This window comes from Setaria viridis, chromosome 2 (genome assembly GCF_005286985.2).
Source record: "Setaria viridis chromosome 2, Setaria_viridis_v4.0, whole genome shotgun sequence".
NCBI classification, from domain to species: Eukaryota; Viridiplantae; Streptophyta; class Magnoliopsida; order Poales; family Poaceae; genus Setaria; species Setaria viridis.
In genome coordinates this window covers 9,856,309-9,871,923 of record NC_048264.2, presented here as the reverse complement: position 1 = coordinate 9,871,923, position 15,615 = coordinate 9,856,309, and the positions used below count along the sequence as shown (strand labels likewise).

Genomic DNA, 15,615 nt, shown 5'->3' with positions numbered 1-15,615 from the left:
TGTGGAGCCAAATCTAATTGTGGAATGTCACCCAGAACGTATCTTAGACTCATCCGAGCGAGTCATGAGAAAGAGGACCATCAAATATGTCAAGGTTCTATGGAGTAATCAGTCTGAGCGTGAAGCGACTTGGGAGCTCGAGGACCAAATGCGCAAGAAGTACCCACAACTCTTTGAGAGCGGTAAGTTTTCATTTATCAAGTTGGTATACCTTTGAGTAGTTAAATTCGGGGACGAATTCATTAAAGGAGGGGAGAATGTAACACACTAAAAAAAAATCAAAGGCCCAGCCAGCCCAACCCTTTTCCCTGGCCCGTTGCCCCCCTCCCATCTTATCCAGACCGGTCCTCTCTTCCTTCTCACGTTTCTTCCTCCTTCCCTGCTCTCCCATGGCTTCCCCTCCCTAAATCCCCTCTCTACAGCAGCAAACCCTTGGGGGGAACTAGCAAAACGGATCGAGGACAACAAGAGGAGCAAGAAAGGTGCATCTTCCATGTAGATCGGTCCTTTCCCCATATCTTCCCGCTGCCCTAGGGTTTGGGGAACGACTAAGGTGAGGTGAATCCACTTTAGATCTGCTAATTGATGTTTTTAGGAGGTTCTTGGTCCTGAGGATTAGTGGATTTGTTGGGGAAAACACGGTTTGAAGGTCGATTTAAGGTGTGCTGTCCTGTAGCTCGGGCAGTGCTGCTGTCCTTGTAGATTTGGTGACCTAAACGATTTCTCCTCCAAAAGTGGATCATACAAAAGTTGTAGAGAATTATGAGATGTAACTGCTGTCCAAGTTTCATATTTTTTGGTGGAGTATACCTTCAGTTATTGAATATTGTTTGGACGCTGTTTCTGAATGTCCAGATTTTTGACAGCAGATGTTCAGAGATGTATTAGATGATCTTAAGGATGGAATTCGTGGAAACCCATAATAACAAAGTTTTAAGTTTCTCAGAGATATATGTCCTGACAAAATTTTAGAATTTTTGGACAAGGGGTTTGGGAGATATGAATTTTTGTATGCTGCTGCCCGAAATTTCAGACAGATTCTGTACTTCACATTCAACTGCAGTTTTACCCCTCTTTGGATTATGCTAAAAATAAAGGATCTGAACAAAGTTGTAAGATTTCTCCCTTAGTTTTCTAAGATGTATTTGCTTGCTGTCATATCTTTTGTAATTTTAAAGATACAAAAAAGTGAAGCAGCACTGCTGCGGTTAACCTAGGTGATGTTTACCATCGTCGCTTGTTTGACGGGTTGGGCTATATGGGTGCTTTACTTGCTGTGTGCACATGGTTGTTTGAGGATATGTTCTGATCTTATTGTGTCAAAACAGGTGGTAACGCTCCGGATCACGCTTAGAGCGGCTATCTCCTTCATTGGGAGGCAAGTAACGTAGCGGTGGTTGCTACAAGCTTTAATTTGCTATTTTTCCTACCTCCACCTTAAATTTCAGAATGATAACTTATCCAATATCATCCATTCAATTACAAGTTTATGCACATCTTACTGTTGTTATTACATATACCTTATTCTTTACTTTATAACTTGGTAATGGCTCTTGTTAGCATAATTATGATGAGGTTTATGTTGTCAAATGAGGAGAGACTTATCTGGTATATGCGGTGTATACTCTCTTTGTGCGATCTGTCTTGGCATTGCATTTCATTGCATCACAATGCATGGCATATGGAGTTATTCGCCGCTTGATAGCCGCGACCGTACCGGTACAGCATCGTTTATTGGGCATAACGGTGCAGCTTCATACTTTGTTGAGTATGAAGGCAGGAGACATGGCATTTGCATTGCATTTGCATTTAGGGTGCTATCGGTTTTCTATGGTATTTATTTGGCAGTGGTGGTGACAAGTGAATTTTCTCCAAGGTTTGGTGACGAATTGGTTTTATTTATGTACGAGGGTGTTGGAGTTATTATTATTATTATTATTCATTGAGGAGATACACTTACTGATAATAGTTAAACCATGGTCTAATGAACTTGTAGTTTAAATAGCTTGTTAAAGCTAGTTACTTGCTGAGATTTTATATCTCACCCCTATTTTTTTGTTATCCTCTCAGGTACTTGATGGATGGATGCTTTGCTTGGGGGTTGGGAAGTAGCAGCACGTCACACACTTCTCTTTAATCAAAATCCTCTAGTGTGATACTGTAATATTTAAGTCCTTCTCTATGAGAGTCTATTTGTTGCTTAATGATGGTTAAGCTTTGTTAAACCTTGCCTTAATCGTTTGAATTTCATGTTAGGATCTTTTATTTATGCTAGTGTGCTTTATCTATTTTCATATCTTATTGTTTCTTGCTTCCGCGGTGTTCCTGATTTAGGGAAGATGCTGTCAAAATCTGTCCCTTTTGTCCGATGTGGCTTAGTAGCATCCTAAGGTGGCGTTTGTTTTTCTTGGGGTGTTACACTGGTGGCAGCCGGTGTCGATGCCGGCTTGCAGTTGGCCATGCCTGCACGCTCAAGGATATCACGCGTGTACGCCGCCTGGGAGAGGAAGAACCCATCGTCGCGGCGCTGAATGTCGATGCCGAGGAAGAACCGCAGAGGACCCATGTCCTTGATGGCGAACTCCGCTTTGAGACGGCCGACGATCTGTTGGAGCAGGGTTGTCGAAGAAGCGGAGAGGATCATGTCATCGACGTACAGGAGAAGGTATGCGCTGTTGGCGCCTAGGCGAAGAACGAAGAGGGATGTATCAGCGCGAGACTGGACGAAGCCGAGTGTGAGGACATGGCCGACGAACCGCAGGAACCACGCACGAGGAGCTTGACGAAGACCGTACAGCAATCGAGAGAGAAGACATACATCATTGGGGCGATCTGGATCGGTGAAACCAACGGGCTGCTGGCAGTAGACTTGTTCTTGGAGATTCCCATGAAGGAAAGCGTTGGAAACATCTAGCTGATGAGCCGGCCAACGATGGGACGCGATCAGGGTGAGCACAGTCCTAATCGTGGCTGGCTTCACGACTGGTGAGAACGTCTCTGTGAAGTCGATGCCCAGGCGCTGGTGGAAGCCGCGGACAACCCACCGCGCCTTGTACCTTTTGAGCGAGCCGTCGGGGTTGAGATTATGCTTGAACACCCACTTGCCGGTGATGACGCGGGCATGTGGTGGACGTGGAACGAGGCGCCATGTTCGGTTGGCTAGCAGGGCATCAAACTCTGATTGCATGGCGGCGCGCCAGTGTGGATCCTTCAGGGCGGCGCGGGCGGAGCTGGGAACCGGCGAGAGTGTGCACGACGTGCTGGCCAGTGCATACTTGGGGTTGGGCTTGAACACGCCAGCCCGAGAGCACGTCGTCATATGATGGCGCGGCGGTGCAGCCGGAGCTTCGGGTTGTGAGCCGGGAACATGGTGAGCGGCGGGCACAGCGTCGTCATGGGCGCCACGCGACGAAGGTGATGAGGACGTTGTAGACGGCATGGACGGAGCAAGTGAGGGAGCTTGTGGCGAGGACGAGGGTGGCGAGGGACGGGAAGAATGGAGGTTACCAGCAGAAGAGGACATGTGGTTGCTGGCTCCTGTGTCCAGGAACCATTCAGCGGCGCTTGGCGGTGTGGCGGTGCCGGCGGTGCTCAGTGCGGTGGAGAGGGCCTGAGGATCCTAGATGGCGGCGCTTGGTTGGGGAGGACCTTGGAGAGCAGGAAGCTGCGGCTGATGAAGTGCTGCCATAGCCTACTGTGGCGGGAACGGCGGTCGTGGGCCGAGGACGCCAGAGCTCGGGGCCCGCAGAGGCATGGACCAAGCTTGGACCAGGCCGGTCCAGGGATTATAACCAGCGGCCCACGGAGCGGATGACGAGGTGGAGTGTTGAGGTAGACCGCCGCCGCCGCCGACGACGACGACGGGGGGCGGAGCGCCGGAGGAGGAGCCATAGCCCCGCCCTTTCTTCTTGTTCCTGTAGCGGGAGCGCGAGCTGGAGCCGGAATCGCCGGATCCGCCGGAGCTTCCAGTGGAGGAGCCACCAGTAGCGGGGCCACCGTGGCAAGCGAGGTAAGCCTACGCGACATCCGCCTTGGCATCGTGGGAGTCGCTGGCCTCCTCCAGGAGCAGGTACGACATCGCACTGCGGAAGGTGTGGGGTGGGGACTTGGATTTGATTACCGGCTTCACATGACGGTACTTGGGGCTGAGTCCGCGGAGGAGGTTGAGAACCTGACTTGGTTCTGAAACAGGATGGCCGACATCGCGAAGCTGGTCAGCGAGGCGCTTGAGCTTGGTGCAGTAGTCGTGGACGCACAGGTCGCCTTGCTGGACGCTGCGGAATTCGGCTTCCAGAAGAACAGCGCGCTCAAGCTCGTTGTCACGGAAGTGGCCCTCGACGTCAGACCACAGCGAGAACGTCGTGATGCGGGGCTTATGGACGAGATCGAAGACGTTCTTGGCAATGGTGGTGTAGATCCAATTGACGAGGCAGCTGTCGATTTGGCGCCACTCAGCGGTGCGCTGGGCGAGCGGCGTCGGAGAGCGCACATGATCGTCAAGGCCAAACTTGCCGAGAACAGAATCAAAGAAGCAGTGCCATTGACTGTAGTTGGCCGCATCAAAGTCAAGCAGAATGGGGACGTGGGAGCGGACGTTCACCGTCTGAAGGACGGCGGCCGGAGCTGGTTGAGGAGGGGCTGCATCAGAGAAATCGTCGGAGGAGGCAGAGGAAGCAGAAGAGTTGGCAGGCGATGGAGCCATGGGGGCGGAAGCTGTGGCGAACGGATTGGAGAGGGTGGATCCGTCGGTCACTGATACCATGTAGAAACAGACTCGGATGAACAGCACTCTGTATTGATCACCGATGTACAAATTATATACAAGTACAGAACAGTTCCTATCTAACTAACTGAACGATTCTTCAGGGAGCCTGGCGTGCATGGCGGGGTGCGCGTGAAGAACCGGAAGAAGCGCAGGTAGTTGTAGACGCCAGCTTAACACTATCTACTCTCAGCCTGTAATAGGTCATAAAAGCACCGGATACTCAAACTGTCAGACCCTCTTATATATGTACTACAGGATAGCTCTTCACTGTCACAGAATTAACAAGGCCAACCGACTAGGCATGGAGGAGCTTGCCTGCCACCCTGCTTTAGATCTTGTGATTAGACAAGACTGCCAGTCATTCGGAATCCTTGTAGTAACGATGCTTGCTCGTCACAACCGCTTGAGCCTGGACCATTCATTTAGAAAATGTAAATAATAAGAAGGCTGTATTCCTAGCCTCTACGAATGTACTGCTTAACGACCCGTGTATATATATTTCTAGTTTCTTCACATACACTTAAATATATGAGTAGCTTTCACTTGAGTGAGGGTACGTATACATGAAGGCCAGTAGCTAGTAGGCTTAGGAGATGTCAGGAGCACTAAAATCTGAAGTAGAGGACGAGCTGGTGTGGGTCAGTCCTGACTGTTCCCTCCACTGGAGCAGAGCACTCAAGCTCGATGAATGTAGAGCACTAAATGGTACATGGCAGAAGAATCAGATGGAGTATCAGGGCAGCCAATCAAAACGCATCTCAGCTCGACGCATATCTTCGAGGTCACCACCACAAGATGCTGCATTTTTTTTTTTGCTAATTGACTCTCGCATGATTTTGAATAATAACTTGTTTTGTGTGACAAAATTTTTAATCGTATGATGACTTGTTTTTAGGACGGAGGAGAGTCCTACACATACATAAATACATACGTACACACACGGACGAGATAGTAAGCAAAAAGGCAATATCCAAGGGTGCACATTCTGCAAGAAGTAGCTCAGGGCGCATATGTATGCATCAAGGCCAGTAGGTAGGCTTAGGAGACCTCAGGTGTAGTCAACATTGATCTGCGTGAAGAACCCATGGGTCTGCCACAGATGTTCCCTCCACATGGGAATAGAGCGTGCACGCATCATTCGGAGATGTGGTACCAAAGGCCGGCAAATCAGATGCATCTGATGGCAGATTATAATGTCAAAACACATGTCGGTTTGATGCCTCCACCAAATCCTCGAGGTCACCAGCTACAGATGCTCGATTGTTTTAAATTTGTTGGGAAATGGTAGATCGATATACTGCAATATATGTTGTCACCAAAGCAGGATAATGACCAAGGAAATGTTAACCCTGATATCTCTGGTAGGCATTTGCTAGATTTACCATGCAAGATGCAGAAGATCGATGCTACTGCATTGTGTTCCATTGGAAGTGCTGAGAGAAAAATTGGCACAGTATCGGCGACATCTAGGGTGGTGATCAACTAGCGTTGCTGGACGATCGACCTTTGCTACCTGTCGGAAAACCCCCTTTTGCTAAATTAACATTTGTTAAATATTTAGGAAATATATATGTACAACATATGACTATACGCAATTGACATGGCAAGGTTGATACACGTGCATGAGTCATACATGGCTAGTTTTTATTCAATACTGTAAGGGACAGAGCTCTAAAAAAAAGGATGTATGTACCTTGCAGACTTTGTCTCTTAGATATGGAACACACATAATGAAACCTCAATGTAGTATGCGGTGAAGAAGAATCAAAATAAACACGCATGGGATTGGGCTGGAGCCGCACACAGTGCGACGCTAGTTTTTGTACTCTTTCAAAAGAGTTGCACAAAAACCTCCTTGTTACATGCCTTTTCTTCTACAGGGCTCTTGGAATTATATTTGGACACCACGGATCTTATAGATGTACTCCAAGGAGATATAACTACTCTCGACCTGTCAATAATGGCAGCCCTCACTGATATCTGCACAAGCTAGCTGTTGTCACCAAGGATTGCTTAAGCCATCGTTAGAAACAACCACTGGATGCTATTTTCTTACTTCAATCCTTCAACAGAACTTGTGGTCAAGGTTGTGCTCTATCTTCATATTCATGGTGATACAACTGCATCCAGCAATGGTGCTCTAGCAGCTAATGAGTACAATATTGCTGCTATTGCATACGGCAGAACCAATGTTTGCACTGATACGTGGTTCCCTTATGTTCCACATAGCGCTTGTGAAGCACCAGCATGGTTCCCATTTCCCAATGCATCCTACTCCTAAATCTCTGATCCTCTCCGATGCATCTCAGTGAAAAGACCATGAGATGCATTCTACACAGAAGAACTGAATTTCAGGTTCAATCAGTAGCGAAATGCAAATTTAAAACACGGACCACATAACTACCTCAGATAATATGGACGCACCTGCAACCAGTAAATGGGAAGAATAATGAATCGAACAACAGGATGACCATCCTAGCGCCCCGACACTTTATCACTAGTTTAACAACCAATTTCGATAGATGAACTAGCTCGTTATATACCTTTCTTACCGCCGAACCGGCGGTGATGAGTTATATAGGGAGCATGGTCCCATTAAGCCATAGTTTGTGATTTTGGTAATTAATATGACAACACGATCATTAGGACTAACAAAGTGTTTAGAACATGCCTTGAAGGTATTCTAGATCCTAAGGAAGCAACCACAACCAAAAACAAGCAAAGAATTGAAGATACGTAGGAAAACATGCACCATCGGATGTTCCGATGGTCCCTAGAATAGTGTCGGAGCAAGCATCGGAACAATTGGTCGCTACAAAAAACCTGAGTCAAAGACAGACCTCCGAGCCTCTTTTCTAGTAGCATCAGAGCAATTGCCAGAAGTGAGGGGAGGAAACCCTAGACCATCGAATGTTCCGATGCTAGGTCAAGTGAAGCGCTAGACGAAGCATATTTCCTTCAGAAACTTCCAGAGAGGTTTTGGGCAAAAATCCTTCCGCACCGGATGTTCCGACGGTGCCATCGGATGAAGGTCGGATGAATTTTGGATGAGTTAGTGAAGAACTTGGACGCTAGGAGGCCAACGGCTAGTTGCACCGGATGTTCCGATGCATGCCAAAACAGACCACTGGAACATCCAATGGTATACTTTAACTAGCTGTTGGAGCAACGGCTCTTTGAGCTCTTGGGCTATTTATATCCCCTCCACTCGTCCATTTGATTAAAGCTGGAGTGTTCAGGGATGCATTGAAGACCAAGACTCATCAAGAACACATCCATACCACCAAAAGTGCTTAAGTGATCCATCAAAGGCTTAGCACAAACTTAGGAGAGTGATTAGTGCTAGGATAGGCCTAGAGAGGAGTGAATGCAAGGTGTGCCGACCATGTGATCAGGTTCTAGAGTCAACCACCACTGTAGAAGAGGTGTGCCGGCACCTTAGAGCCTTGGTAGCTCACCGGCAAGTCTTCGAACCTCCGGCTTGATGTGGAGTGGCGGCGATGACCTTGTGCGAGGGACGTGAAGATCCTCTTCCTTTGTGGAGAAACTTCTTAGTGGAGATGGCACCAAGGTGACCGAGGGATTTGGCGTGCGCCTTAGTGGCTGAGCCTGTTTGGCAAGTCAAGGGGCACCTTTGGAGAGACTAGGTGATCGGGCAAGTCAAGGGGCACCTTTGGAGAGACTAGGTGATCGGGAAGCAATACTCTTGTGTGAGTGCTTCAACAACGTGGACTAATGGTGGCTTAGTGCCTACTGATACCACGGGATAAATCCTTGTATCAAGAGTTTGCTTCTCCTCATCCCCTCCTTACGTTTCCGCATTTCATACTTGCAACTAGTGTGCTTTTACTTTTCTAGAGTAGTATCTTTGGAAGTCATAGGTTTAGCTTTTAAGTTGTCTAATTTACCCCCTCCCCATTTAAGCTACGTACACCGATTCCTTTCAAGTTATTACCACCGGATTGCCGAAAACCAGCGGTGATGGGGCAGTTGGGATGGCTGTTTCTCTATTAGTTCCTGGACTGGCTGGTGACCCCATATTATTTCCACGGACCCCACGTTCTCTCGGCCTGTAGCAGACTTGGATATTCTCATGTACCAATTGAACCCAAACCACAGCTGAACAAATTCATGGTATGGGAATTGGACTACAAACTGCGTCGAAACACATATTGATTCTTTATACTGTATTAGAGCATAAATATTGCAACATCCAGACATAACAATCAAAATGAACATGTATCTATTCACTGCTTTGAGAAGGAATCTATTCACCAATTTTTAATGTGTTGCCATGAAGGAAGTACGGGTGATGGTATCCGAACCTTTTAGTTAGTGGCTAGGTTTTGCATTAGCCAAAAAACAGATTGCTGTGTTTAACATGATTTGTGTTTATGTGTGTTGAGTTTTTGGAAAGCAGAATCAATTTGTGTTTATTTGTTTTGGAATAGTTTTGTCATTTATCCAACCAACTCCAGGATAATTTTCTGTTGATGGACCCGGCAAGTTAAAGCCCATGATGATGAACCCAGGCTGCTATATCATGTTTCCAGAGATGAAAAAGAGCCGTATGCATCCGATTGATAAAGCACGGATCCGGAGGAAAAAAGTAAGAAGGATGCATAGGGGCCAGTTTTTCCTTTTCAGCAGACTATGTTAGAAAATTTTGAATTAAGCAAATGAATGGTTATCGTGGCTGTAAAGTGCTATAAGACCTCTCGTTTCTTGAATATGGTACGGGAAACACAGTACGATTTGGAGTAAAAAAAGAAAGATACTGAGTTGCCTGCACCAACTAGTCTACCCAAAACTTTACCTGGTAGGAAAAAGTGGTCACCAGTTCCGCGGAGCATGTGTGATTCACCAGCTCGATTCCCAAAGCCTCATACCCCTAAATGATCAGTGATCCTCTCTTGTATATGCCCATGTGTTTAGGCAAACAGATTGTGTCATGCGTACAACACAGGAACTGACATGCTCACGTGCAGTGGCTATGTAGACGATAGGTTTCAATCGAAGCAAATTACAGTGTACAACAGTCAGACTTTGAGAGGCTCTTTGCGAAATCTTGGACAGCAATAGGTGCTCGTAGTCTAAGAGGGGAGGGGGTGAATTAGGCAACTTAAAACCTTAACCTATGGCTTCCACTATTTTCATCAAAACATAAATTTTATCATACTATCTAGATGTGCAATATATGGTTGATGTAGTGTAAAATCCTCATCCAAAACAAGTTTTGCAACCTATAGAAAATCCTATCAAGATACTACTCTAGGAAAGTAAAGGCACCCAAGTTGTAAATATGAAATAAGGAAACGTAAGAGGTTAGGATGAAGGGAAGCAAACTCTTGACACAATAATTTATCTCGTGGTATCGGTAGGCGCTTAGCCACCACTAGTCCACGTTATTGAAGCACGCACACAAGAGTATTGCTTCTCGGTCACCAAGTCTCTCCCAAGGCACCCCTTGACTTACCACACAGGCTCGGCCACTAAGGCACACGTCAAGTTCCTCAGTCACCTTGATGCCATTTTCACTAAGGAGCTTCTCCACCAAGTGAAGGGGGGTCTCCACGTCCCCCGCACAAGGTCATCAACGCAGCTCCACACCAAGTTGGAGGGTCGAAGACTTGCCGGCGAGCCACCAAGGCTCCAAGGCGCCGGCACACCTCTTGTACAGCAGTGGTTCATCGTAGAACCTGATCACAAGGTTGGCAGACCTTGCACTCACTCCTCTCTAGACCTATCCTAGCACTGATCATTCTTCTAAGCCTATGCTAAGCCTTTGATGAATCATTGAAGAATTTTTGGTGGCTTGGATGTGTTGTTGATGAGTCTTGGTTTTCAATGCATCCCTTGACACTCCAGCATCTCCAAATAGGCAAGTGGTGGGGGTATAAATAACCCCAAGGGCTGAAAGAGCCGTTGCTCTAACAGCTAGTTAAAAAGTATACCATCGAATGTTCCGATGGTCTATTTTTGGCCTACATCAGAATATTTAGTGCAACTAGCCGTTGGACTCCCTACACCCAAATTCTCCCGGGATTCATGCGATGGTGCTGTCGGGGATACATCCCCAATACCCGCAAGGAAGGAAGAAGTCAAACTCCTACTAGGATTCCCCTGTAATCCTACTAGGACTCATCCCGTGTAATCCTACTAGGACTCCTCCTTGTAATCCGACTAGTACTCTGCCCCCGGAGTATATAAAGGAGGGCAGGGGTACCTAGCTCGGCAGGTCATACCTCAACACCCAAGCGCAGGGCGTGATATACAAACACCCTAAACAGGACGTAGGGTATTATGCTACTCTAGCGGCCCGAACCTGTCTAAATCCGTGTCTCGTGTCCTCGCTTTTACCTTCAAGTTTCAGGTCCGGCGATCCCCCGCTACACATTCTGCTACCTCGGGTACCCCTTGGTAGACGGCCAGTATAAAACACCGACATGGGCGCCCACCGTGGGGCAGATCGTCGAGATCATCAGGCAAGCTTGAAGGACCTCATCTTCAAGCCGGCGTTCGCTTTCAAAGCGGGCGCAACCTTCATCTTCGACTCCTGACTTTGCGTCACCGACGGCACTGGGTTCTTCCAATGCTGCATCATCGACAATCAAGAGAAGAAGTGCCTCGATGGGAACTCTCTTCCACAAGAAGTAGAAAATCTCGTTGAGAAAATTGACAAATTAAACCTTGGATCAAGGTTGGATTGCAAACTCGTACTCCGACCACGACTTCGGGTTCGACCGTGATTCGAACTCGAACTCCGACAGCGACTACGGGTCCGACCATGACTTGAACTCGGAGTCCGACGGCGACTCCGGGTCTGGCTACAACTCCGAGTCCGATGATGACTCCGGGTTCGACCGCAACGTGGAGTCCGACGGCGACTCTAGGTTCAACTCCGACTCGAAGTCTGACAGCGACTCTGAGTTCGACTACAACTCAAAAGTCCGACTACATCGCGAGCTCGCCGACCACTACGGGCGGCTCGCCGATGATTTCTTCGACTATGTCGCGGGCACACCGACGACCACGGTCGGCTTGCTGACGACTCCGTCGACTACGGGCGGCTCGCCGATGATTTCTTCGACTATGTCGCGGGCACACCGACGACCACGGTCGGCTTGCTGACGACTCCGTCGACTACGGGCAGCTCGTCGACGACTTCAACTACGTTGAGAGCTCGCAGATGACTATGGGCGGCTCGGCAACGACTTCGACTACTCTCCTCGACTACTTCGCTCGGCAACACACTAACGACTACTTCGTCATGACGCTCGCCGACGATTTCTCCGAGTACGTCGCAGCGCTCACCGACTACTATGGGCGGCTCGCCGACGACTACTCCGGCCACATCATGACGCTCGCTGACGACTACTTCTACTACTCGTCTCGACTACAAGGCTAGTCGATGGTGGACTAATCCAACTCCTCGTCTCGACTAAAAAATTAGTCAGGGCAAATTTCGCATCATCGACAACTAGTCAGAATCGCCTCCGACTAGTCGACTTCATCAACAACCGTTACGGCTTCATCAATGACCGTCACGGCTTCGTCAACAATCATCCACGAATCAAGCTAAGTCGCTTTTCTAAATTATTTTTCGGCTTATTTTCCATTTGCGCGCAACACACGCTCTACTCACCGGAAACTCTTGCACACAATGCGCGCTCTACTCACCGGAGGCCAGCAAACTCTTGCGCAATCGCGCAGTCTCTTTCTTATCGCAGCAGCGCGACTACTCTCACTTTTGTCTTCTCTTAAGGTCACTACTCTTCTCGAGCAGAACATGCCTTAACTCGTGAAAACCTCAGGCGCATCTGTCACGCCTAAGCCCATATGCGTATACAAGACAAAGGTCTCACACACGTAGTGGCAGCGGCTACCCAGAGACTGAGAGTCTAAGCGTAATAGGCTAACTACTCGGGAAGAGTATGACTGAAACAAGAGTTTGAGTCGCAATCGTGCAGTCTCTTTCTTGTCGCAGCAGCGACTACTCTCACTTTTGTCTTCTCTTAAGGTCACTACTCTTCTCGAGTAGAACACGCCTTAACTCGTGAAAGCCTCAGGCGCATCTGTCACGCCTAAGCCCATACGCATATACGAGACAACGATCTCACACACGCAGTGGCAACGGCTACCCAGAGACTGAGAACCTAATCGTAACAGGCTAACTACTCGGGAAGAATATGACCGAAATAAGAGCATGACACAACTTTCATATTGATCACTGAATAAATTTCAGCATTTTCAAAACCCTACAAAAATGCTACATAATGTATGCATCTTTTCTTTCAGATCGAGCTTCAGTGACGCTAAGCATGCCTCCAATAGCACAAGCTAGTTCCCGAACTCGGGGGCTAAGCACCAATCAGTACTCGGAATATCTCCAGTGGCTCAGCTAGCTCCTAGGCTCGGGGACTAGACGCCGCAAAACCACTTGACGTGGCTCCAACGACTTACCTGGCGCACAAGCTCGGGGGTTGGACGCCGCAAAACTACTCGAATGATGACCTGAGTGAAGATTCAAGACCCTCGGGTTGATTATTCAATCAATCCAAGGCTCGGGGGCTGATAAGCTACACCCAACAATCGATTTTTTCAAGTCGAAAGAGGAAGATTCAAGATTTTGACCCTCAGCCTGATTCTACAATTCAACCTAAGGCTCGGGGGCTACTCCAGATGGAGTGCGACTTTCGCCGCCCTCCATACATGAAGACTACAATATCATGTTGATCAAGACTTTGAGCACACCATAGCCTCATGGCAGCTTTGAGAAGCATTGAAAGATTCAGCCTGACAAAGTACTCGAAGAGCACCAAGACTACTCGGCGAATATCTCAAGACTACTCAAAGACTGCTGCATTCGACTATGAAGCGCTTGGGAGCTTGTCGGGGATACATCCCCAATACCCGCAAGGAAGGAAGAAGTCAAACTCCTACTAGGATTCCCCTGTAATCCTACTAGGACTCATCCCATGTAATCCTACTAGGACTCATCCCGTGTAATCCTACTAGGACTCCTCCTTGTAATCCGACTAGTACTCTGCCCCCTGGAGTATATAAAGGAGGGCAGGGGTACCTAGCTCGGCAGGTCATACCTCAACATCCAAGCGCAGGGCGCGATATACAAACACCCCTAAACAGGACGTAGGGTATTACGCTACTCTAGCGGCCCGAACCTGTCTAAATCCGTGTCTCGTGTCCTCGCTTTTACCTTCAAGTTTCAGGTCCGGCGATCCCCCGCTACACATTCTGCTACCTCGGGTACCCCTTGGTAGACGGCCGGTATAAAACACTGACAGGTGTCGTCCGATCATCCGGTGCTGGAGGGTTTTGTGACCAAAACCTTCTGTCTGATTTCAAAGTAAATATGATTTGTCCGACGCTCCTCCTGCGCATACCATCGGATCATCCGGTGTAATGAATTTTCTCCGTCTTCCAAGCCTGTGCTCAGAATTCATCCGACGCTACTAAAAAGGTGACCATCGAAACATCCGATGATTGACTTTGCTTGGACTTCACCTTAGTGTACCAATTACTCCGATGCTCTCTAGATTTTCTCTATCATTTGGATGCTTCAATATCATAGAATAACCCTAGATATCAGGCTTGGTCACTTAAATACTATAGCTTGGATACTCGAATACCATGATTTGGATGTCAAGAACATCATTTGGACCTTGCCATAACTTGGTTTGCATTCTTGGGACCTTGAAAATCTAGAAGGTACATGCTAGATAAAGCATTAGTCCTAATGACTATGTTATCACTAAATCACCAAAATCACAAACTATTGAGGCTATGTTCGCTACACAGCTCACAGAAAAACAACAAATGTTGGACAGACTCTATTCCATTGTATTGGTTGTGATAAACTGATGATACGATAGCATGTACACGGCAATGCTCCTGGGGCAGCAAAGTTACTCTGTCAGTGATTCATTCTGTTGAATGTTTTCTTACAATAATTTGACCTGTCCCACCTTTATTTAGTTTTTGGTATTAACAGAGGAAAAGGAAATCAAGTTGATCGGTGTTCAACTATATTGGTCCATCTACAAAACAGACAAGATAGAGTTAATTATTTGCTTCTATTCCATTACTTGGCAAATGAAATGTGCCCTTCTGTGATTTATCAACATTCTAATCGCGTGCTGCTGTTTTTATTTAAAAAAGCTCTGCTTATCATCATCTTTCCTATACCATTAATTTGGCATATGTAATGTCCCCGTTATGTGATTTATGTAATGTAAGTGTTTAATTATATGCTACCTACTGCAAGTTCAGAATAAAGATCTACCCATGAGATGTGTATACATATGCCATCAATTCCACATAGCTGGTACTGGTATGCGCAAGTCTGCTCTGTTTTGGACTGTGGTTTTAAAGATTACCTAAATGACATTTTAGCTGGCTTCCACTTCATATATAGGATGTAAGAAATACTATTTTCTATTATTTTCTCAAGTACAATAATAATAATTCAAACTAATCTGTATACGTTGAACTCATTGACTTTTTATTTGTTTCTTCTGAAGTCATGAAGCTATTTTGGGATGCCAATTTAAAATGATGTAATCTCACTATTAAGACAATAAATTTTGACCAATGCCTGTGATGTTGTACTATTAACTTGAGCATATTTCCATGCCAATGATTGCCATTCTTTTAATGATCTCGCTATCCACTTACTGACCCGATGCATTTGGCTCGCTATTATCTTCTTACTGATATGAGGCATTTGGCGTATGCAGTGATGGTTACAATTCTTATTATAATCTTCTGTTCTCTTATTTATATATATATGAACTGAGGCACATCGGCATCTGTAAAAGGGCATGAACAGC

General features: G+C 47.0%; 1 protein-coding gene across 1 annotated transcript; it reads right to left on the bottom strand.

Annotated features, from left to right (window-relative positions):
• Positions 1 to 3,807: 3,807 nt before the first annotated feature.
• Positions 3,808 to 4,702, bottom strand: LOC117844071 (uncharacterized). The gene has a single exon (XM_034724847.2). It carries the CDS (start codon positions 4,700 to 4,702, stop codon positions 4,016 to 4,018), a length of 687 nt encoding a protein of 228 aa, XP_034580738.1. The 3' UTR covers positions 3,808 to 4,015.
• Between the last annotated feature and the right edge of the window lie 10,913 nt (positions 4,703 to 15,615).

What these genes read in the sequence shown, in the direction of transcription:
- LOC117844071 (XM_034724847.2), bottom strand. Translation starts at nt 4,702, where the DNA reads ATGGCTCCATCGCCTGCCAACTCTTCTGCTTCCTCTGCCTCCTCCGAC.